The sequence below is a fragment of the Oryzias latipes genome, chromosome 24 (assembly GCF_002234675.1).
Source record: "Oryzias latipes chromosome 24, ASM223467v1".
NCBI classification, from domain to species: Eukaryota; Metazoa; Chordata; class Actinopteri; order Beloniformes; family Adrianichthyidae; genus Oryzias; species Oryzias latipes.
In genome coordinates, this window is record NC_019882.2 from 22880004 (window position 1) to 22903933 (window position 23930).

The 23930-nt window shown below is 44.9% G+C and overlaps 1 protein-coding gene across 1 annotated transcript; it reads right to left on the bottom strand.

Moving 5' to 3' along the window:
* Positions 1–11430: 11430 nt before the first annotated feature.
* On the bottom strand, positions 11431–23540 carry LOC101173355 (HRAS-like suppressor 3). The gene is made up of 6 exons (XM_004083947.2): positions 23406–23540; positions 21937–21973; positions 21512–21555; positions 19981–20089; positions 19499–19749; positions 11431–11966 (listed from the first exon to the last, which is right to left on the bottom strand). Exons 2-6 carry the CDS (start codon positions 21947–21949, stop codon positions 11865–11867), a joined length of 519 nt encoding a protein of 172 aa, XP_004083995.1. The 5' UTR covers positions 21950–21973; positions 23406–23540; the 3' UTR covers positions 11431–11864.
* Positions 23541–23930: the final 390 nt, after the last annotated feature.

Consider the following 23930-nt stretch of genomic DNA (forward strand, 5'->3'; position numbering starts at 1 on the left):
TTTATTAATCTCTGGAGGGGGCTTACATTTAATATTGTTCTTTTTTGAGGTGTAAGGGGCCAAAATTGTTGTTTATCCCCATCCTGTTTAGTCTACTGTTGTAATTGAAGTACTATGTGGATTTTTTTATTTTTTGCAAGAATGAAGATTTGTCTATTTGAGATACTAGTTTAATTATTTAATAACATCGATCACGGAATAATCAAAAAACCAATTGGTTGAGTACCTTTACCCATCCATGATCTAGCAGATGTTTTTTTTACCCAAAGAACAGCAACGAGGACAAACAGTTAAGCCAATGCACAGAAATAAACTACAGTAACTTAATTACAGATCATACAAAGCAGTAAAAACAGAGCTTCAGTCTTGTAAAATCCGATTTTCACTTGAAAACACATGAAACTTCAGCTGTGTGTTTGCCTGTGGCTAATAATGTTAGCATCTTAGCTAGCGCTGTTATGTCGTATGTTTACACCCTCTGCGTGCAACATATGGCATTAACAGATAGAACAATCAAAGCCAAACGTACCACAGTATTCTTGTTTGCTGTGCCATCTCGGTTTATGTATTTCATCCACTTTTGACGCACATCTTGGTCCTCCGCTCGACCAGGTTATCTGTGTAATCCATAAGGCCACACGGGCAGTCGGTGCAGTAAGGTTTGTGAATTTCACAAACCGTCTTATTCCAGGCCTGTATTTTTGCACTGCTGTTAAAGCAGCCGAAAATACAACAAGTTCTTCCCGGCATCGTTGAAAAGAAAAAAAAATGGACAAACTTTTCGCATCTAAGCCTGCTTGTAAGCTTGCAGCGAACGTCTGCAACAGCCGCTGCGGGACCAACAACAAGCTACTTCTGTTACTTCCTTAGCAGCAGAGCACCGCAGTAATGGCGGCGCTACTTTACTTCCGGGTTTCGCCGAATTAGTGTATAAACGCTCAATGGCTCATCCGTGGAAATCGACTCTTATTCCTCGATACCCGCTCAGCGGTGTGCCAGTCAGAGAGATTACATATTTCAGCGATATCCGCGCGGCTTTGCTGACATTAGAGATCAAATAGAGACAAACTATCTGTCTGCTGTAGAAGATGCAAACATCTATGACTCTGTTTTTGTAGTTTGAGGGTTTGTGTGGACCAAACCACAGAGGAGCTCCGATCGTCCTCGTTTATAAGTCCCCCATTGAAACACTCCTCATTCTTACGCCATTCACTCAGAGCTCACATCGTGCCTCACACTGTGTCGGCTCGCAGGAGGTGAGCTGGCGGACAGACAGAGTCAGACGAGGCAGCTGCGCAAAGCGGAACAAGCCTGCTCGGGCCTCCTGAACCTTATATTTTTCTATTTTCATTGAGACAATGATTATAATCAGGTCCTCTGATTTTATTTTTCGCTCCCGGGAATATGTTGAACCTTTCCTGCGATGACGTTTCTGACCGTGGTCGGAAAACGCAGCAGAGATCCGGGATTGATTGAGCAATTCTCCAGCCAGGGCTTACTCCATAATCAGGCTCTGTACTTTGGAGGAAACATTTTTTTATTATTACTTTTCCGGGGAAACAGGGCAACAGACCCTTAACTTGCGCTCACACACACTCTCGCGCTGCCTGGGCGCTCTGATTTAAACGTAATTTAAAGACGTAGTTTGACTGCAGGACCTGAAGCAGAGACTCTCTGGGATGATCTCATGAACTCAAACATGGAAAGATTGTTATCATGTGAAACTATTCAAAATAAATAAACCTGATCTTTTAACACTCCATGTGCATTGTGCATCCATTCATTGTTACTGAGATAAGGGCAGGCAACCGCTCCATGTGGCTATCAGGCTAAAAACATTAGGTGGTAGCCCCTCCCACACGTGGCATGTTGCTTTCATGGAACTCCAGTTCATAGAAGTTTTGCAGTAGTAGTGCATTGCGCCGTCAGAGAATTCCATTGACGAGTGTTTTAATACCTGCAACATGGTGAAGCCCAGAACCGCCACCACCACCCCCTCCGCCAAGCGTGAACGGCCTGAGGACTCTCCCGGGGCTGTCTCCTCTCCAGGCAGCGGCGTGAGCGATATCCTGGATTCAATTGATAAAAATCTCTCCAGCCTTGATTGCCGTTTAAATCTGCTGGAGATCCTCCATAGAGAATTTCAAGGTCTGCGGGAGTCTCTGGAATTCAGCCAGCAGCAGGTGCGGGAGCTCGCAGCGGAGAACCAGGCCCTCAGAGAGACTGTCAAGATCCTGGGCAATGACACCGCCCGTCTCTCCGAGGAGAACCGATCCATAAAGGAAACCCTCCTGGATCTTCAGTCAAGGAGCATGAGGGACAATCTAGTGATCGCGGGGGTTCCATAGGAGGCAGGAGAAGACCCCGAGGCCACCGTGAGGTCCTTTTTGGAGGTCCACCTGAAGCTCCCCAAGGAGGAGGTGCAGAAGATCTCTTTCCACAGGGTTCACCGCCTCGGAGGAAGAAGGTCCGACCACCAGCGCCCGCGTCCTATTGTGGCTAAATTCGAACATTTCAAACAAAAGGAGTTGGTGAAGGGCCGCGGACGGGAACTGAAAGGCACGCATTACAGCGATTGTGGCCATTGACAAACTTTACGTGGACGGCCGGCTGTTCCGGGACCCGGAGATCACCCCCTGGCTGTGCTGAAGGCTTTCAGACCCGCGCTGAGGACATCTGCGCTGCCCAGAAGAAACCCGCTAAACTTACTTCAATGAATGGAAAACCGGATCATCAATAATCCACACCTCGATCTCAGGAAAACAGTCTTTTTTTTCTTCTTCACCTCAGTCCCACTGATGTTTCTATTGTTGTTTTGTTGTTGTTTTCGTTTTCCCTTCTATCTCTTTTTTTCTTTCCTTTACTCCCCCCCCCCTCTCCCCCCTCATTATATGTAAATCACCTGGAAGCAACTCATCCTCGGTAAGTATTTATTTATGCACGGAACGGGCGCGCGCGCACACAAGCGCACACACGGGCGTGCACATGCGATCCCGCACACACGCCGACATACTGCAATCACCTCACACAGGCTCTCATAGGACGCACGCGACACGCAGCTCACATAGCCAGAAAACTTTCACGCGCACACATGCACAGCGCTTCTCAATGCGGGTACGCGCACACGGACTGGTACACAAGCACTACTTAGCTTTACACCTTTTCAGTCAGAGCAGTTATGAACAGTCTTAACATCGTTAGCTGGAATGTGCGTGGACTTGGCTCTGAGCCAAAGAGATTGAAAGTGTTAAATCACCTGGATGGTCTAAAAGCAGATATAGCTTTACTGCAGGAGACCCATTTATCAAATTCTTTGAACCACCTTATGTGCTGCTTACAATTTCCAGTTATATACTCTGCCAGTTACAACTCCAAACAACGAGGAGTTGCTGTTTTAATTAATAAAAATCTTAATTTTACTCATAAGGATACAGTTACTGACCCAGAAGGCTGATTTGTAATCATTAATATATCCATTCAGAATAAGGACTTTTGTATAGTGAGTGTTTATGGCCCTAATGTTGACGACTCTTCCTTCTTTCACAGATTCTTCACCTCACTCTCAGTTCACTCTGACTCCACAATCATTATAGGAGGAGACGTCAACCTTGTTTTGGACCCTGAACTTGACAGACTCAGCACAGCAGCAAATCATCGTACATGGCGGTCTGCAAGTATTCTAAAGCAGTACATGAATGATTTGGGTCTCTGCGACGCGTGGCGCTCATGTCACCCAAGCACTAAAGGGTTCACCTTTTTCTCTCCAGTTAACCACTCACACTCCCTTTTAGACTATTTATTAATCAGTAACTCTCTTTTAAAAAATATTCAAAGCTCCAATATCCATCCAATTATTATCAGTGATCATGCACCAGTCTCTGTAAATATTTCTAGGGAAAAATCCACACCCTCTGGTACAACCTGGAGGTTTAATACGTCTCTGTTAAAGGACCAGGAATTTCTTGAATTCTTTAAAAAAGAGTGGGCAACCTTCTTAGACTTCAACAATACTCCAGACATCCCACCGTGCATTCTTTGGGAAACAGCAAAGGCAGTCATGAGAGGGAAAATCATTTCTTATTCAACGCACAAAAAACGCAAAGAGGAAGCAGATTTATTAGAATTAGAAAATAAAATCAAAACCCTGGAGACTGCTTATGCTGCTTCTGCACAGGAACACATTCTGGGAGATCTGAAAAATTTAAAGCTGCAGTTAAATGACATCATCAATAAACAAACACAATTTCAAATACAAAGGCTACGACTTGAAAGATTTGAAAACTCTAATAAATCTGGCAAATTTCTGGCTAATCAGCTTAAAATTAATAGAGAAAAATCATCAATCACCTCTATAATGGACCAAACAGGAAATGTCACCCATGACCCGGTCAAAATTAATAACGCATTTGAAAACTTTTATAAAAACTTGTACACACCGCAGATCAATCCGTCAGAGCAAAGTATTGACTCATTTCTTAATAATGTAAACCTACCCAGGTTAAATGAGGATCAAATCACAAACTTAGATTCTCCGCTCTCGCTGTCTAAACTTCATGAAGCTCTGTTACTTATGCCCAATGGTAAAGCACCAGGGCCTGACGGCTTTCCTGCTGAGTTTTATAAAGAATTCTGGGAACAACTGGCACCAACATTTTATAAAATGGTCACATCCATTAATGAGAGCCAATCAATGCCACCTAACATGAACTCAGCCAACATAATTCTTCTTCTCAAACCAGACAAAGATCCAACTAGTCCTTCAAGCTATCGCCCCATTTCTCTAATCAATGCAGATGTAAAAATTATCTGCAAAGCACTAGCACAGAGAATAGAAAAAATCACTCCTCACATAATTCACTTCGACCAAACTGGATTCATCAAAGGCAGACACTCGGATGATAATGTCCGTAGACTAGTTAATATAATAGACTTTGCCACCATTGAAAACCAGGAAATGACGGTACTATCGCTGGATGCTGAAAAAGCCTTTGACAGAGTAAATTGGAAGTTCCTTATTGCTGCCCTCCATAAGTTTGGTTTTGGAGAAGCATTCATCAATTGGATCAAAATATTATATCACAACCCCAATGCATCAGTTAGAACTAATAAACAGACTTCAAACAGGTTTTTTCTTGGAAGAGGAACCAGACAGGGTTGGCCACTCTCTTCTTCTCTTTTTGCTATATTCATTGAGCCTTTAGCTGCAGCAATAAGAAAGAATGAGAGCATTATAGGAATAAAAACCAAACACAGCCATCATAAAATTAGTCTTTATGCGGATGACATATTACTGTTTTTAAGGAATTTACATTCTCTAAATGAAACAGCAATGATCATAAATGAATTCTCCTCCATATCAGACTATTCCATTAATTGGAATAAGTCTGTTTTATTACCACTCAACAGGAATATGGAACAAAGACTCACAATTCCAGTTAAAACAGGAAATATCAAATATCTGGGTATCTACTTTTCCCCCAAACTATCAGAACTGGTGCAGCTAAACCACACCCCATTACTAAAAAGCATACAGGACGATCTAACATGCTGGACCAACCTGCCTCTGTCCCTTATGGGCAAGGTAGCCACGGTTAAAATGAAAATCTTACCCAAAGTTAATTATCTCTTCTCAATGATTCCCACACAACCGCCATTAAAATGGTTCAAAACATTAGACTCATCCATATCAAGCTTTCTATGGAACAATAAACCTGCAAGAATTAGTCTAAAAACTTTAAAATCTGCAAAAAGCTGTGGAGGATTAGAATTACCTAATTTCCACAAATACTTTCTTGGAAATAGATTACAATACATCTTAAAATGGTTAAAAAATAATCCAGAAACTAACTCATGGTTAGACTTGGAACAGGCGTTATGTGGAAAGATCAACCTGTCAGAGCTACCATTTATTAGCCAAACAGTTAAAAAACAGGATTGTTTCAAAACTATTAATATAAACGCCACTTTAACAGCCTGGTGGGAATTTCTCAAAATATCACAATCATCAATTCAACCGTGAAAAATGACACCCATCTGGAACAACCCGGACATCCTTATAAACAAAAAAATGATTCACTTCCCAGCTTGGCAAGCAGGGGGCATAAAACAACTAGAGCACGTAATTATTGATAGAAGATTCATAACTCCCCAGGAACTTCAAGACAAACATGGAATAAATAACTTCTTGGAATATCAGCAACTTAAATCAAGTATTACTAAAAAGTATAAATAAAAAGACAAGGACTTAAAGCTACCAGATGTAGTTACCACTCTGATTAATTTTTCAATGAATAGAACTCTCTCCAAAATATACAAACTTTTATGTAATTTAGATAACAATATTGCCCTTCCAACAAAAAAAGGGATGCAGATTTGAGCATCAGCACAGATGAAAGCTTCTGGTCAGAACTCTGTCTAAACACCTTTAAACTGACACCTTGTCGGCCCTGTCCTGTGGGGGGGCATTTTGGGGGGGAGGGGGGGCTGACGGGTCGGGGTCTCCGCTGAGGCAATCAGTGGTTGCCTCGGCCGGTTGGCCTCCTCCTTGGGGTCCCGTCAAGGCCTGACCAGAGCTCTTCTAGGGCCGGCGTCTGGGGGTGGGGGCCTGGGCTTGCTCCGGGGGGGGCGACGCTTTCTGGCTCCTCTCTCTCTGTGTGGGGTGGGTGGTGCCGGGCCTGGGGTGTCGGCGCCCCCGGGGGTGGGGCCCCTGGGATGGGTGGGCCAGGCCCGTTTGCTGGGAGGGGGCTGGGGGACAGCTGTTTGACCACCGGGGGACAGTCTACCAGCTGTCCCCAACTTACCCCCTTCCTCATATAACCTCATATTAGGGTGAGGGTCTAGCCAGCTACTTGGCAGTGGCCCCCCTCCTATGGTTGCCGTATGGAGTGGGCCCCCCCTCTTTCGGTTTTATTTGCACCTTAGACATGTAGGGTCCTTGGTAGGGGGGGTGCTTGGACATCACTGCCAGCAAGCAGCAGATGTCCTCCTAGCACCCTACCCGCCAATTTTAACCGCACCTTAGACATTTAGGGCCCCTTGGTGGGGAGGGGGAGGGGACATCACTGTGAGTAATCAGGAGATGTCCCCTTAGTGCCCTACTCGCCAATTTTAACTGCACCCCCCTTAGTACACACACCCCTCCCCCTTCAATATATACATTCCAACATAAACACACACACATGCACACACACACCCTGTCAAACACACATACACGCACACACATTTTGCAAGGAAGGTGGGACCTGGGTCCATCTGTCCCCTACCCCTTCCCTGGTGGGGGGTGCGGGCCCCCTTGGCGACGGCGGCCGTGTCCCCTGGGTGCCGGCTTCCTGGGCCCAGCGGTGCTCTCTCCTCACGGTGGGGGGGTTCACATTACACCTGAGCCGGGGGTGTTCGTGTCCCTGGGGGGTGGGTCCTAGTCCTTGCCCCTGAGCGCTGGGCCCCGCCAAACTTCCAACAGTGGCCGAGCCTGGTCGGGCCATATTTACAACACCCCTTGTGGGCCCCCTTTTTTCCCCAGGGTTCCCCCCTCCTGGGCGGGGGCGGCGGGCCCCTGCCTTGCTCCTCCCTGGACCAACCGTGGGCCGGGTGGGTGGCTGCCTGGAGTGCGGAGTGGGTCTCCCTTGGGGGGTCCTGGCTCGTACCTGGGGTTGGGGCGGGGGGATGCCCGGAACTCCTGGGTGGTGGTGGGGTGCTCGTCTGGGGCTGTGGGCGTCCTTCTCCGGTGGGGCCCTGCGTTGGGCTCTCCCGGTGCGGCGGGGGGGCTGCTTTCCTGGTTGGGCTGGGGCGGCGCTCTCTTTCTCTCCCTGCTCTCTGGCTCTGGGGGCCTCGCGGCGGTCCTGCTGGCCCTGGCCTGGGTGGCGGTCTTGGTCGCCCGGGGGGCGGTTGTTCCCTGCCTGTTCCCGTGTGGCGTTGGGGGGATTCCGGCTGCCGCTGCTGTTGCGGCGGGGGTCTGGGTGTGGGGGTGGCTGGGCGCTCCTCCTCCTTCTTTTCACATTCCACCATCCATTTTAGAAGAACATAAACACTCACCTGAGCACAGGTGTTAGCTCACCTTTGCACTAATAGTTTGCATGATTGAATGAATGAAAGATTTCACACTAGTTGGTTTTAAGGAATATGTTTGCGTTCGTGAACACTATCTGTTTTGTGTACATGTTGACATGTGGACATTTTTGCAGCTAGCAGGTGTGTTGATAACATTTGACTGTGTGTGGACAGGCCCCGCCCTTTTTGTACTACATTTGAACCGTACCGTAATGATAAACAACCAGTAAACCTGTCTGCTCTATGCTGCTTCATGGTCTTACCCCCCCCTTTCACTATCACCCCCCCCCTATCCAAGATAGGCAGATGAGATTTATTTTTAGCACTATAGCTAAATTAACTCGCAGTCAGAGCTCAGAAGAACCACATATTTCTGTTTCTCTCAGCTCTGATGATTTTCTTACATTTTTCAATAGTAAAATCTCAAATATTAGACTTAAGTTGAATCTAGTTATTCCTTCTATCAGCCCAGAACAGGCTGAAGCGGTAGAAGTGGAGGTATCCATAGAAACCTCTGTAATATTAGACTGCTTCACTGCTGTGGATCAAGTGGAAATAGCATCAATTATTACGTCCTCCAAATCCTCAACTTGTCTGTTAGACCCAATTCCCACTAGACTTTTTAAAGAAAACTTCCCCCTAATTAATGATTCCATATTAACAATAATAAATACCTCAATGGAAACAGAGATTTATTTTCATATTATTGCATGTTATGTCTGGGTTTTTTTAGTCAAATTATTACAAAGTATCTTTCAAGACAAATCTTACAGTCTCTGCTTCCTCTCTCCTTGAGCCGTTCCTGATTTTCTGATCACTAGTCCACAATATATATCCTACACTTTCACCAACCAACATCCTCCCTGTTCCTCCTCTCAACGTATCCAAACATTTCCATCTGCTTCACTGCATTGATCTCCAGAACATCTGCCAGGATCTCCTTCTCTGATTGATCCAGTCCTGATCCATCCTGGTCCCCTGGTCCCTAGGAGAACCTCAACATCCATCTCTCCATCACAGTCTCTAAACCAACAACATCTCACTGCTGATTTGCAGCTCTCATCCATGCCCTGAAGAACTCCAACGTTCCTCTCTGTCAATCCGGACGTCTTCATCCAAACCACTCCTCTTCTCTGTGGATCCTGTCATAGACTTAAATCTACAAAGACAACATGCAGCTCCTTCTGCCCTTCTCTATTCTTCTGCAGAAACATCCTCAAAGCAAACATCTGAGATTCTTTCTCTCCATGAAACCAAATTGTTGCTACCAAATGTCTGACCTCTGACCTCAGTCTAGCTTCCTCTACTCTTCCTCATAACTTCATCAGCTTTATTCATCTGCAGTTTCCATGACTCTGCAGAATCTCTCTCTTTCTATTTTTGTTCACTCTTGAAGGCAATAATCAAACTAAGCATGTAATAAAACCAGGACAGAAAAATCAGAACTTGAAAGTTGCAAATCCAACAAAAAGTTGAGAAGAAACAATGAGAATGACAATGTAAATAAGTGCATTTGACTGGCCTTTAATCATAAAGAACATCGTTCACACATTTCTCTGCTGATAAAGTCGGTCTGCAGGAACCAAATCAAACACAGCTGGAATCTTTCTGGTGGAGCTCAGAGACGTTTGAGTGAATGAAGCCTTCATGAAACCAAAGCTCTGAGGCCTTTCATGAAAACGTCTGGGAAAACTTCTGTTTAGTTTCACTTTGGTTTTCCTGGAAGTCCCCACCGTTCACAAGATTTGGATGCAGTTTCACTTTGATGCAGTTCTTCCAAGAAAACAAATGTCGTTGGAACTGTTTCTAAGCTGCTGTCTCCTCCCCCTCTTTAGGATGTGTGGTTCTGATGGGGGCTTGTGAGATCCAACACATGGATGCTTTTGTGTTTGTCTGGTGCCTCATCCTGAATCTAAAAGTCCCATTTCTGTGGCTCTGGTTCAGAAACTGCTTTCCACCCGTGCATATTAGTCCTGACTCTGTCATTAGTGCTAAAGATTTCTCTTTCTCTCTTTCTGAGTCAGATTCCATTTTCCTGTTTATTTCTGTTCCCTCTGATGGATTGGGGGAGGTGTAACCTCTGCAGAGGCGATCCAAATCCATCACAAGAATCCTTTTGAATCATTTTTAAAGTCTAGATTGTACATTCCCTCCTCCTTTTTGTCTGAGGAGACAGAAGGAGGTTCCTGCTGGAATGTCTGCTGCTTTGATAAACCACATTCCTCACAAGATCGTGTGGATGAAAAACATTTTCAAAACTTCAAAAACTGAATCTAAGGAAAGTAAAAGGAGCCTTGATTCAAGAAAAAGTCTCATGTTTGCTGTCTTAAAAATATATATCAAGAAGGTTTTCAACAACAACATAATCTCAGTTTGAAAAAATGTCTCGTTGACTAGGATTTATTTTTATATATTAAGAATTCTCGCTAAGACCATTTTTCTTTCCCCGCATGCAGATTTTGTATTGCTTACTTAAGGAAAAATCTGCCACTGGGGGAAGAATTCTTGAGTTACCTAAAGGGCTTGTTTCTGCAGTGTTCTGCCCTCCTCTTCACTCTTCTTCACTGTCTGAGGATTAGAGATGCTTCACCTGTTCACCTTCATCACCCCTCAGAAATCAACCTGAGACACTTCTTCCCCTTTTCTCTTGGCTCTGTTATCCTTTATCCTTGTACGGCACCAAACCTAAACCCTTGTATTTCCGCTTCATAAACAGTTTAGTTTTGTATACTGAGTCCATTTTCCAATGTTTATTTTTTTCTGTTCACATGAGTGATATTATTGAAGGAAAACTACTCTGACATCTGAAAAAACTCTACATGTTTGTGGTAATAGGCTACTTTAACCCTTGTGCTATCTTAGATGACCCCCCCCCCCTTCCATTGACGTGTTCTCCCTACCATGACAAAGGTGGATAAAGGTGGAAAGATTTCATGTAATCCATGGACACCAGTGAAGATCACAAATCATTGAAGAAAAAAGGTTCAGAGCACTGTCTAGTGGGTCTAGATGACCCAACTCCCAATGTTAAAGTGACTAGGCTGGCACAAGGGTTAAGCCAAGTAACAGTCTCTCTGTGTATCTTCACTGCAGTAAAACGGCTGTGAGCTGAAGCAGATTTTCCTGGGACTGCAGGTGTTTTTCTGTTTGTCTTTAACGCTTACTTCTACCAGTTAAATTGGAAAAAGCTGTTAGAGAAGTTGAAGCTCCATTTTCATTTTACATCATCTTTTTTTAAGTCAGCTGAGATGAAAACTGTTTCTGAGATTTTCAGGCACTGATGTTCGTTACTGCTTCATATCTGAACCAAGAAACATGAAACCGAATTGCAATGATTTGCAGTGATTTGCAGTGATTCTGAAAGACTTCAAACAGACAACAAGCAAAGTTTCCAGCAAATAAACTTTATTACAACAGGGAAAAATCAGATGAAAGTGTCTGTTGTACTAAAGTCAACCTGAAACAGGATCATCTTTGATATCAGTAAAACAGCAGAGGGTTGAAAAAATGTTTCCTCTGAAAGTCAAAGATTTGGTTTGGAACAAACACTCAGCTCAGTCAGAGAAACGAGTAAAGCTTTTTAATGTAATAGAAAGATTCATTTCATTAATCCTCTTTTTAAAGTCAACTGAGATGAAAAGTAGAACAGTTGTTTCTGAGATTTTCAGGCACTAATGTTGGTTACTGCCTCATATCTGAACCCAGAATCATGAAATACAATTCTAATGGTTTGTTTGAACCAAAGAAAAAGAGACAGAACTACAAAGTATTGATTAAATCGGTGATCATGTATGATTCATGACTCCATAAAGGTTGTCTTAATATGTTGACCCATGTGAGAGTCCACCAATCACTGAAGCAACAATACCAGTAATACCACCCACAGCAGCTGCGGCGGCGACGGTTTCCACTGTCTGCGCCTGTGGGAACAACAACAAACTTATTCAGTTTGAAGCAGTGATTTTATGACAAAGATCCAAAACTCATCAGCATCTCAGTTGCAGAACAAAGACGAAGAGTAAAAATAATCTACAGAGTTCATAGCTTCAAATCATTTCTAACAATTCATTCATATTCTAAGCCGTTTGATCCCTCTCCCTTTCGGGGTCATGGGGCTGCTGGAGCCTATCCCAGCCGCTTACGGGCAAAGGGAGGGGACACCCTGGACAGGTGTCCCCTGCAACAGTAGGACTGTTGAGTGCACTCATTTGAGTGTTTTTTGAAGCTCTAAATTACAATTTTCCCTGAGATCTGTGGTTTTCTTTTAATTTTTTTCTTTGTTTCTGAAGTAGAAAAAAAGGATAGAAAAAATCTGTAAATTGACAGAATTCCAGAAGCCATGCGATTTATGTCTGAACAATTTTTTGAAATTGTTGAGTATAATTCTGTTATTAATACATTTGTTATTATCGTCAGTACGTGTCGTGTGAAATATTTGGGATGGATAGTCTAAACCTTGACAGGTAAAATTGACCCAAGCCTTCACCCAACCTGGAGTAAAGATTTCCCCTCTACCACAGTGGAGCAGTAGGAGCAAGTGTCAGCAGGTAGTTTGTGACTGCTTGCACAGATTGCTGATGGTGGATGAAGGACACCTGTGTGGGAGGGCGTGGTCACATACAGAGCAGGGAGGCTGTTATTCTCTTATAGAGCACCAGTGCGCGGCCGGCGAGAAGAGAGGAGGACTGTTGGAGCCGGCGCGTGGGGTTCCTGACACTTGGGCACAGCCTGCAGCAGGAGGACTGTTGGAGCCTGTATCGTTTGAGTTTGGCCTGCTCCTGGAGCCAGAGACGCGAGGTCCGTGACATTTGGGTGCAACCTGCAAGGTGCAGGCAGGACGAAGGCTTGGAGCCGGAGGTGCGCAATTCAGGACGCGGAGGCGGCAGAACACTGGCCACAGGTCTTCATCGGGACGCGGACCAGTAAATCGCTCGCGTGGAGGAGGAGGGAGGCAGCACACCCTCAGGAAGATCTCACACTGCCATTTGGAGACACAGAGGGGTGAACGGGCTTCACCCCTCCTAAAGTTAAGTGTGCCAGCTACACACTGAGCTTCTATGAGCAGCCAGTAGCTCAGTCACCAGTGGATTTTATTTGGGTTTTATATGGATTGACTTTTAACTCCTTTGCATGACTGTTTTTGTGTTTTTAAAACTATTTGTGGATTTGCCTTGTTTTTATTGCATGTGAACTGGTGGCTTGGAGTGCAGGCCTGCTCGTGTGAAGGACTTGGGTGTGGGACGAACATCAAGGTGGACACTTGGACAATGGCGTGATATGGACAATTACCACCACTGTTCTCCTGATGTGTTGGCTTTACATGTGTTTTATGTCATTTTTGTTTTTAGTTTTTTTACCATTTCTGGTTTTAGACTGTTTTATTAAAACTTTTTAACTATCAAGGCTTTGGCTGTCTCTGGAGCAACTAGCAAACTCCCCAGCAGATCCCTAAAATTTTTGATTGCTTTGGGGCTTCACCCCCACCCCTCTGACAGATGTTTGGCGTTGTCGGCAGGATTCTGCTGGGTAGAGTCACTGGTCGCTCCAGCATGCAGCAGGCCCAGGTAGGTGCAGCTGGCCCTTCAGCAATGATGATGCCATTTTTCATGGGTTGCCCATGGGTGCAAAAGTTTAGTGGGGAAAATGCTCAATTCAAGTTTGGGGAGTGGAAACACCAAGCTGAATCTATGCTAAGTTTTCAGCCTCTTACAGACTCTCAGAAAGCTGACATTCTTTTAAATTTACTTGAAGGTGAAGCAAAGAGAGAAATATTAACTCTGGAGAGATCACTTAGAGACACTCCTAAGAAAATTCTTGATGTTTTGCATGTTCTGTATGGTGATAACACTCACGTTTCTGTGCTCAGGACTCGTTTTTTTAATTGTAGACAACAGCCACCAGAGTCACTCAAGTCTTTTTCCCTGCGGTTGAGAGAACTCTTTCTTATGTTGAAACAGAGAAACGAGGCAGGACTTGAGGATGGTGATGCCATCCTACGAGACCAGTTTGTCATGGGATTAAGAGAAGGTTCCCTTCGCCAGGAGCTACGACGCCTTGTGAGGAAGACTCCTACATTGTCCTTTGATGAAGTAAAGATGGAAGCAGTCTCATTGGAAGAGGAACAAGCAGAACAATGGTCGCCGTCTTCCTGTATGGCAATAGGAAAGCAGGTGCCCCATGCACAAACCACGACAGACTGGAAAACAGAACTGAAAAATGAACTGCTAAAAGAGGTGAAAGACCAAGTGGCTGAAATGTCTAAAAATATTTTGTCTGAGTTACAGGAAAACCGAACGGTTCCAAACACACGTATGAAGCCAGAGTCTAATTGGAGAACAGATAATAGAGCCAGACCAGCTAGTAGGGGTATTAGAGGGACACCACGATATGAGTGGGACCAACAGGGCCGCCCAATCTGTGCTACTTGCAAAGAAGCGGGGCATTTTAGCCGCAGCTGCCACTCTAGAGCCCCCCATCAGGATTTTTAGTCCCACCGGCCACCGTGGGTCAGGTGACCGGACCCCTTAGCGCTGACCCACCTAGCTCCCCACCCTCAACCAGGTTTACAGAGAGCTGCCCATATGTCACGGTTAAACTAGATGACGTAGAAGTTAAGTGTTTGCTAGACACTGGGTCGCAAGTAACACTTTTTTGTGAGAGTCTGTGTAAAGACCTCTTCAAGGAGAAGCATTTGGGTGGGGTCCTCTCTTGGCTTAAACTTCGAGCTGCAAATGGACTAAGCATCCCTTATACAGGCTACATAGTAGTTGACTTCCAGGTGGGGGGGGTTCGGGTCCCGAATTGTGGGGTTGTGGTGGTAGAAGACGGCTATTTGGGTGAAAAGAAGGCCATCTTGGGCATGAATGTAATTTCTGAGTGTTGGGAAGAACTGTTCCAAAAGCACCGACCACCTCTTATAAAACGTCAGCCCCTTAGAAGGGCATGGGAGGATGTTTTTGCTGACTGTCAGCGTATCCAAGCTGTTTCAGATATGGAGCCCTTGACCAGGGTAGCTCGTCCAGCCTGCCAAGCATCAGTGACTGTACCGGCAAACAGCGAGGTGATGCTGTGGGCAAAGACAGCGCCTTGGCCCTGTGGGCCAAAAGTTTGCGCAATGGTGGAGCCGTTCACCGAAGGCGGCAATATAGAGGTTGCACGGACTCTAGTGACTGTAGACCAGGGTAGATTACCTGTGCGAGTAAGGAACTTGAATCCCTTCCCTGTGATCATTAGTAGATTTCAGAAGCTAGCCAAGGTCTGTTCGGTCAACCCAGAAAATGTAAAAGGCTGCAAAGACGTTTCCCTTTGCGAGGTGAGCACAGGTGTTGTAGAGGTGGCAGTCATTGATGTTGGCGAGTGTCTGTCCGCGGTAGGTGGGGAAAACCATCCCCCTTGTATTAAAGGGGAGGACCTCACAGATGAGCAGCAGCAACAACTGGGGCAATTACTTCAAAAATGGAGTCATGTCTTTGCCAGGCATGAGGATGATTATGGACGCACTAGTGTTGTGAAGCATAGAATCCCAACAGGTGGCGCAGAACCTATCAAAGAGAGGTACAGGCCTGTTCCCCCCACTCTCTATAAAGAAATCCGCAGTCTTTTGCAGGGCATGCTTGAGCAGGGCGTCATTAGAGAGAGCAGTAGTCCGTGGGCTGCACCCATAGTGCTGGTACAGAAGAAGTGCGGTGCCTGGCGTTTTTGTGTGGACTACAAAAAAATTGAACCGAGTCACTCATAAAGACGCTTTCCCCTTGCCTCGAATTGAAGATTCCCTGACCAGTCTCAACCAAGCAGATTGGTACTCCACTCTGGACTTGGCCAGTGGATACTGGCAAGTGGAGGTAGAGGAGAAAGACAGAGAAAAGACTGCATTTACAACACCTTTTGGCTTATTTGAGTTTGACAGGATGCCCTTTGGACTCTGTAATGCCCCAGCAACCTTTCAAAGACTGATGCAGCGCTGTTTGGGGGACCAGCTTGTTGACTCTGCTCTTGTATACCTGGATGATGTTATTGTGTATTCCAAAGACTTTGCAACCCACCTGGACCATCTGGAGCGTGTGTTTGAGTCCCTGGGGCGTTATGGTCTTCTTCTTCGCCCAGAGAAATGCAAGCTGTTTCATAAGAAAGTCAAGTTCCTGGGCCACGAAGTCAGTGGTGATGGAGTGTCGCCTGACCCAGAGAAAACCGCAGCTGTCCAGAGTTGGGACCGTCCTACCACAGTTAGGCAGGTAAGATCTTTTCTGGGTTTTGTGGGCTACTACAGGCGGTTTGTTAAAGACTTTTCCAAGATTGCTAAACCTCTGAATGAACTTTTGAGGGGCTCATCAAGGAGCAGGTGCAGAGGATCACCCTCTGTCCAATGGACTGATGAGTGCGAAGTTGCATTTCAGCAGCTCAAGCAATGCTTGCTACAAGCGCCAATTTTGGCATATGCGGATTTCACAGAGCCTTTCACTGTCTATACAGATGCCAGTAACTGCGGTTTAGGTGCTGTTTTAGCCCAGGAACAGGATGGAGCAGAACGAGTCATTGCATATGCTAGTCGGAGCCTGCGCCCATCAAAACGCAACGATGCCAACTACAGCTCTTTTAAACTTGAGCTGTTGGCAATGAAATGGGCTCTGGTGGAGAAATTCAAAGATTTTTTGTGGGGTGCGAAGATAACTGTTGTGACGGACAATAACCCCCTTGTACACCTGCAGACAGCAAAACTAGGGGCCGTGGAACAGAGGTGGGTTGCTCAGCTGGCCAATTTTGATTACACCATCCAGTACCGACCGGGGAAGGACCATACTAATGCTGATGTATTGTCTAGACTCCACATTGCCTCAACAAGCCCAGGGCCTGTTGGCACCCAGACAGTACATGTTATGGAGGTTTTGGATGAGACAGAAGAGCCCTTTCATGGTTGGGGGTGGAACCCTGGCCTGTGGAGACTGGAACAGCAGAGAGACCACACAGTTTGTGAGGTTCTGGACTATCTGGCTCAAGGTGGGTTACCAGGTGCAGCAGAAAGGCGGGTGCTTTCTCAGCCAATAAAGAGACTCTTGCAGCAATGGAGAAGACTCGAAATTATTGAGGGAGTGTTATGCAGGAGAGTAAGAGACTCCTCAACCTACGAAACTCTCCAACAAGTCGTGGTCCCGAACAATAAAACTGCAGCCTTGGTAGAGTTTTGCCATCAAAACAGTGGACACCCAGGTGCAGATCGCATGCTTACTACGCTGCGAAGAAATTTTTATTGGCTCCAAATGGAAAAGACTGTCCAGGGTTATATAAAGGCCTGCCCCCGCTGCGTGTTGTACAAAACCAAGGCTGATCACAGGGCTCCTCTTGCCCCATTCACTGCCAGAGCCCCGATGCACATAGTGGCAATGGACTTTCTAACATTGAGCCGCCCTACAGACAGATACCAGAACATTCTGGTTGTGACTGACTTGTTCACAAAGTATGCATGGGCTATTCCGACCCCTGATCAGACAGCAGTGGCAACGGCTTGTGCCTTGAGGACTCATGTTATACAGCCATTCGGCTGCCCAGAGGTCATGCATTCAGATCAAGGCCCTGGCTTTGAGCCAAGACTCATAAAAGAACTGTGCATGATTTATGGCTGTCGTAAGTCCCGCACCACACCATACCACCCACAGGGCAACGGGGCATGCGAGCGGTTCAACCAAACTTTGCTAAGCTTGTTGGGGACACTGGAGGCTGAACAACAAAGGCATTGGGCGGGGTACCTTCCAGGCCTTGTCCAGGCTTACAACAACACCGTGCATGCCTCCACTAAATATGTACCTTCCTTCCTAATGTTCGGCCGCCACCTTAGAACCCCTGTGGACATGCTGACAGGAGCATTGGCCTCGTTGAGTACCACTACCACGACAGAGTGGGTGAGTAGGCACCATCAACAGTTGACTTATGCTTACAACAAAGCGTCAACCTCTTTACTGCAAGCAGCCAGCACAAACAAGAAGATCTACGACAAGGCTGCCAAAGATTCCCCTCTGCTTCCAGGAGAGCGGGTTCTGGTCTTAGACCAGAGGAGAAGGGAAAAGGGTAAACTTAGTGATAGGTGGGAAAGTAAACCTCAGGTTGTAGTAGCCCAGCCCTATCCAGATCGCCCTGTCTACAGAGTCAGGCCAGAAGGTAAAGACGGTCCTGAAAGGGTTCTGCACCGTAACAATTTGAGACCTTGCCTCCCCTGTCTCGTCCCTCAAGAGTTACCAAGCGAGCCAACAGCTGAAGAGCAAACACCCGCAGATGGCCTAGCATTATGGGGATTTGCCTTTCCCCTCCCAGTGACAGAGGGGTACGAAGCTGCTCAAGCACCTGAACCAAGGCGCTCCCAGAGGATTAATAGGCAAAGGCCCCAAAGGTACCGTGAGTAGTTCTAGGGACTAGAACGCTTTCAGCCGGGGGGAGTGTCAGCAGGTAGTTTGTGACTGCTTGCACAGATTGCTGATGGTGGATGAAGGACACCTGTGTGGGAGGGCGTGGTCACATACAGAGCAGGGAGGCTGATATTCTCTTATAGAGCACCAGTGCGCGGCCAGCGAGAAGAGAGGAGGACTGTTGGAGCCGGCGCGTGGGGTTCCTGACACTTGGGCACAGCCTGCAGCAGGAGGACTGTTGGAGCCTGTATCGTTTGAGTTTGGCCTGCTGCTGGAGCCAGAGACGCGAGGTCCGTGGCATTTGGGTGCAACCTGCAAGGTGCAGGCAGGACGAAGGCTTGGAGCCGGAGGTGCGCAATTCAGGACGCGGAGGCGGCAGAACACTGGCCACAGGTCTTCATCGGGACGCGGACCAGTAAATCGCTCGCGTGGAGGAGGAGGGAGGCAGCACACCCTCGGGAAGATCTCACACTGCCATTTGGAGACACAGAGGGGTGAACGGGCTTCACCCCTCCTAAAGTTAAGTGTGCCAGCTACACACTGAGCTTCTATGAGCAGCCAGTAGCTCAGTCACCAGTGGATTTTATTTGGGTTTTATATGGATTGACTTTTAACTCCTTTGCATGACTGTTTTTGTGTTTTTAAAACTATTTGTGGATTTGCCTTGTTTTTATTGCATGTGAACTGGTGGCTTGGAGTGCAGGCCTGCTCGTGTGAAGGACTTGGGTGTGGGACGAACATCAAGGTGGACACTTGGACAATGGCGTGATATGGACAATTACCACCACTGTTCTCCTGATGTGTTGGCTTTACATGTGTTTTATGTCATTTTTGTTTTTAGTTTTTTTACCATTTCTGGTTTTAGACTGTTTTATTAAAACTTTTTAACTATCAAGGCTTTGGCTGTCTCTGGAGCAACTAGCAAACTCCCCAGCAGATCCCTAAAATTTTTGATTGCTTTGGGGCTTCACCCCCACCCCTCTGACACAAAGAGAGGGTTACATTGTGTTTCCTGTCCATTAGTCAGGCTCACTAAAGCACCAACAATGATGACCTACCTGACGAGACTCAGCTTTGCCGTAGCGCATCTCAGTGGCAAAGTGTTCGCAGTTGTACTTTGTGAGATGGTACGTCAGTGAAACTCCAACAAGAGAACAGGCTTTCTTCACGATCTCATCTGCTGGAAGAGGTTTGTACTTTTTATCTGAGCTGTTGTTGACTCTCCACTTGTCCTTTCCCACCACATCCTGAAGCTTCTCTTTCATCACGATGCCACCGACTCCACGACTGCTGGAACCTGACAGAGCATCTCAAAAGAGAAATGAGAGAAAAACTGTTTTCATTCCAGCACAGCAGTAGAAACATTTTGGATGCATGTTCAGCCTAAACATGAGGGAAAGTTTGATCTGTCTCGGTTTTATTTGTTTATGTCTCAGGAGACGCTCTGTTGACCCTGTGTCCCCCAAAGGGAGACAGCAGGTCCAGAAAATGGATGGATGGATGGATGGAGGGTTGGATTTCTAGGATTTGGTCAACTTACTAGGTGCGCCAAAATGAATCACGAATCCATTTCCAATGTACACAGCCCAGTGGTTGTAATTACCACGGAAGATCTCAATCAAGTCTCCAGGTTTCGCTTCCTTTCCATCCTGAAGATAAAAAAACACATAAGAAATCTAGAAGAAGGAACACAGCTTCAAAGACAAACTTTTAACCAATGTTTAAACAAGTTAAGGCCTTGACCACATATTTAACAGCTAACATAATTTATGCAGTTCAGTCAGTCCCACCAACTTTATGATTGACAATCAACACCACCTTCCAGATGTGTCAGCAGCTCTCCCCCTTCTGAAAAGATGGGGGAGAGCCGTACTATCCAGTACAATGACTCTCACCCCAGAAAATCTATTTGGTCCAGCAATATATCTCATCTCCGCCCTTCTCTCACTCCTCACACAACTGCTGTCCTTGTTCATAGGCATCGCTCCCGTGACACGGACAGAGGCGCTCACCACAGCTACTGAACCCTCCTCATAACTTCCTCCTTCCTCACTTACCCTCTGTTTGCATGAAATCCATTCCTGGTTCTCTTCTAATTTTCTCCAACTCATCAGTTCCATAACTGAAGTCCTCCCTGTAGGCACTTCATCTTCTATTTCCAAATCCAATAGCTTCTCCATCTCTATCAACGACTTCTCTGTCCTTTCTTCCCCTCAGGTCAAGAGTCTGGGTTTCATCCTTGACAGCAAACTTTCTGTCCAATCTCATATTAATAACATAACCCGTTCTGCTTACTTTCATCTATACTTTCAGCAATATATCTCATCTCCGCCCTTCTCTCACTCCTCATACAACTGCTGTTCTTGTTCAAAGGCACTTCTTGAATCGATTACTGTAATTCCCTCCTGTTTGGTTTGTCCAATAAATCTCTCAAGAAACTGCAGCTTCTCCAAAATTCTGCAACCCGCATCATCACCAGGACCCCGTTATCCCACCACATCGCACCAATTCTCCAAAACTTACACTGGCTTCCCATAAAACAAAGGATTAGTTTCAAGATTTTCCTCATGACCTTCAAGGCACTCCATAACCTAGCTCCACCCTATATCTGATCGTCTGCATATCTCTATTCCCTCCTGCTCTCTCCACTCCTCTTCCTTTCTCCAGCTTCATGTCCCACCTGCCCGTCTTGTCACCATGGGGGGCAGAGCTTTCAGTTGCTTCACCCCCCAGCTATGGAATTCTCTTCCTCCCTATCTACACCATACTGACTCTGTCACTGTTCAAATCTAAACTCTGAACTTAACTTTGGAAACAATCATACAGTTAATCCATTCAGTTCACACAACTCCATTCTGTCTGTTGTTTGTTTGTTTGTCTTATTGATGTTTTATTCTGAGATTTATGTTTATTCATGTTGATTTCTTATTGAATTTTTCTTTTCTTTTTGAACCTTGTACAGTTACCTTGGGTGACCTGAAAGGCGCTTGAAATAAAATGTATTATTATCATTATTAATATCACTGTATAAAAATCTTTTTTCAGGTCAAAAATAGTTTTCCTTTTTAAACCTTATCTCTGCTTTTCTCCAGTTGGAAGGCTGGGCTTGAAGAAGCTGAAAAAAATGAAACAAAAAAATTGAACAATCAGAAAGTACTTTTGTCCAATTTTGATGATCTGAGCTTCAACAGGTGAAGATTCTTCCCCTACTGTACCTGGTTTTTTAGCTTCAACACAAAAGACACATTTGTACACAAAGTGGATCAGAACAGATTATTTCTGAACATGTGAATTAACTGTACAATAATGTAATGACACCACAAATAATAGGTTTATAGATATGCTAAAGTATTGAAATATGCATTCTAAAGGCCAAGAATATTGCTTTTAATGCTAAATTCAGACCTTTCTTTTAAAAAAACATGTTTTTAACACATTATGATGGCTTCTATAGTGGGAACAGGACTTGTGTAAAACAGATTCAAGTGATACTCACAAAAGAAACTCATGTTAAGGCCGAGGAAGAGTTTGTTCTGCAGGTGAAACCAAAATCAGTCATGATACAGATAAAGCTTGATTCTTGGGTGGGGGGGGGGGTCAAAGCACACTTGGGAGGCAGGAGGCAGACTAAAGCATCTTTCAAACCATGACAGCCAGTGTTTTTGCTAAACTTCTGCAGAGTTTGAGGGTTTTTGTCTCAAAACTCGGATTCTCTGCAGTCCATCATTAAAGCCCAGCTGAATAAACAGAAACAGTTTTCCTTTTCATTCAAATCTTAAACACATCAGAGAAACTAATCCGACTGTTAGGATTTTCTGAAATGATTTCACACAGAAGGATGGAATTCAGGTTATTGCTTTAGCAGAATGTTATCTGAAGGGAAGAAGGGTTCCCACGAAGATTTGTTTCTATGAGTGCAAATCACAAAGAGCTCAACATGGAAAGTGATTCATTGGGTCTGATGTACGATTGATTCTAAAATATGGTTTTCAAGTCTTTGTGCAGCGGTTTGACTTTTTGAAGAGTTTAGGGTAGATATCTCTGAGTCTGAGAGCCGGATCTGCAGCAGACCGCCTCTCTGAGGAGGACGGATTTACAGGGAAACAAAAGTGAAAGTTGAACAAGATTGTCTGATCTAGATGTTTCTAGGAGTTTCCCAGAGATTATGCCAACATGACTCCACACCCTTTCCCTTTTCCTGTTTGTCTTGGCGCTGGGATTCCTGCAGACAGACTCAGCTGAGGTCACGGCGGAGACGTTTTCATCTTCATTTTCATCCCTTTATTGTTGTTTTGTCCATCAAAAAGTGATGCAAATAAAGATTAAAACTGTCTTTATTAAAATTCTCAACAGGAATGATTGTGATGACCCCCTCCCCATCCTTTTTTGTGTGATTTGTTTGCATTTGGTCAAACAAAAAGCAAGTTGACTTGGTGACTTTGATGGTCGTTCTGTGTCTGAGTTTTGTCTAAATTATATTTTAACATAAAGTTAACTTGGATTGATGTTTTTTAAATTCACAAGAATTTGATTGAATGTCATCAAATCCCACCTTTTATCCCAAAACAATTTTAAAATATTTTTATTTTTGCTGTGATGTTGAATTTTCAGAAATCAACAATAGTGGGATCACTGTTTGTTTCCAAAAAGTTAATTAAAAAACTAAACCAAAAGTTTCAAAAAACAAATCAACTTTTTTAAAGTTTAATCTTTGAAATCGACTCCAACATAAAATCTGCTTTTGGAGTATTTAGTCAGATTAAAGGTTGAAACATCAAATCATTACCGTTTCCATCATCAACGAAGTGGGTTCGCTGTTTTTTTTCTCCATATTAACAATGACATTCATAGGGTAAAGTACAAAATCAAGATTACAGCATCAGTCTGATTCTCATCGTAAATGAACTGAAACTCACATCTACATTCCAGTAGACATTCATGACAGAAATAAGAAACTTTCCTCACCTGCTGCTGCCGCTCCTCTTCCTTAAGTTTGGTTTAAGTTTTGCAGGCTTTCTGCTGCCGGACAGCCTTTTGTTCTCCACTCAAGTGTTTCCCAGAAGTGAGTCAGTTCCTGAAATTGCCCTGAACTTATTCTGACTCCCATATAAGGAAGAAAACTCCAAGGATTCATATGAATGCAAAAACAAATCACTTCCCTCCTGTATACATGAAGAAGACTGCATCACTGCCTATACAAACTTTAAGACAACAAAAGAATAAACTGTAGCTCCACAGATGCAGGAAGCTGCATCTCTGAGACATTTGTTACCATTTTTACAGGTTTTAGTCAAACTTTTGGGTTAAAAACCAGAAGAAACACCACAGAAAAAAATCTGTGAAAGCTGAGCTGTGAGAGAGCGACCTCCTGTGGTGAAAGAGGGAAACACAAGAGAACAGAAAACTTCAGAGCGCGCGTCCTGACATGGAAAAAATATCTCATTCCCACAAATTAATAACTTGTTCCCACAAAATAATATTCCGTTCCCA

Excerpts from the sequence above, each read along its gene's own strand:
- LOC101173355 (XM_004083947.2), bottom strand. Across the intron at positions 20,090-21,511 it reads TGGAGAAAAGCAGAGATAAG|GATGGAAAGGAAGCGAAACC; the intron begins GTTTAAAAAGGA and ends TTTTATCTTCAG. Across the intron at positions 19,750-19,980 it reads GATTCATTTTGGCGCACCTA|ATGCTCTGTCAGGTTCCAGC; the intron begins GTAAGTTGACCA and ends TTCTCTTTTGAG.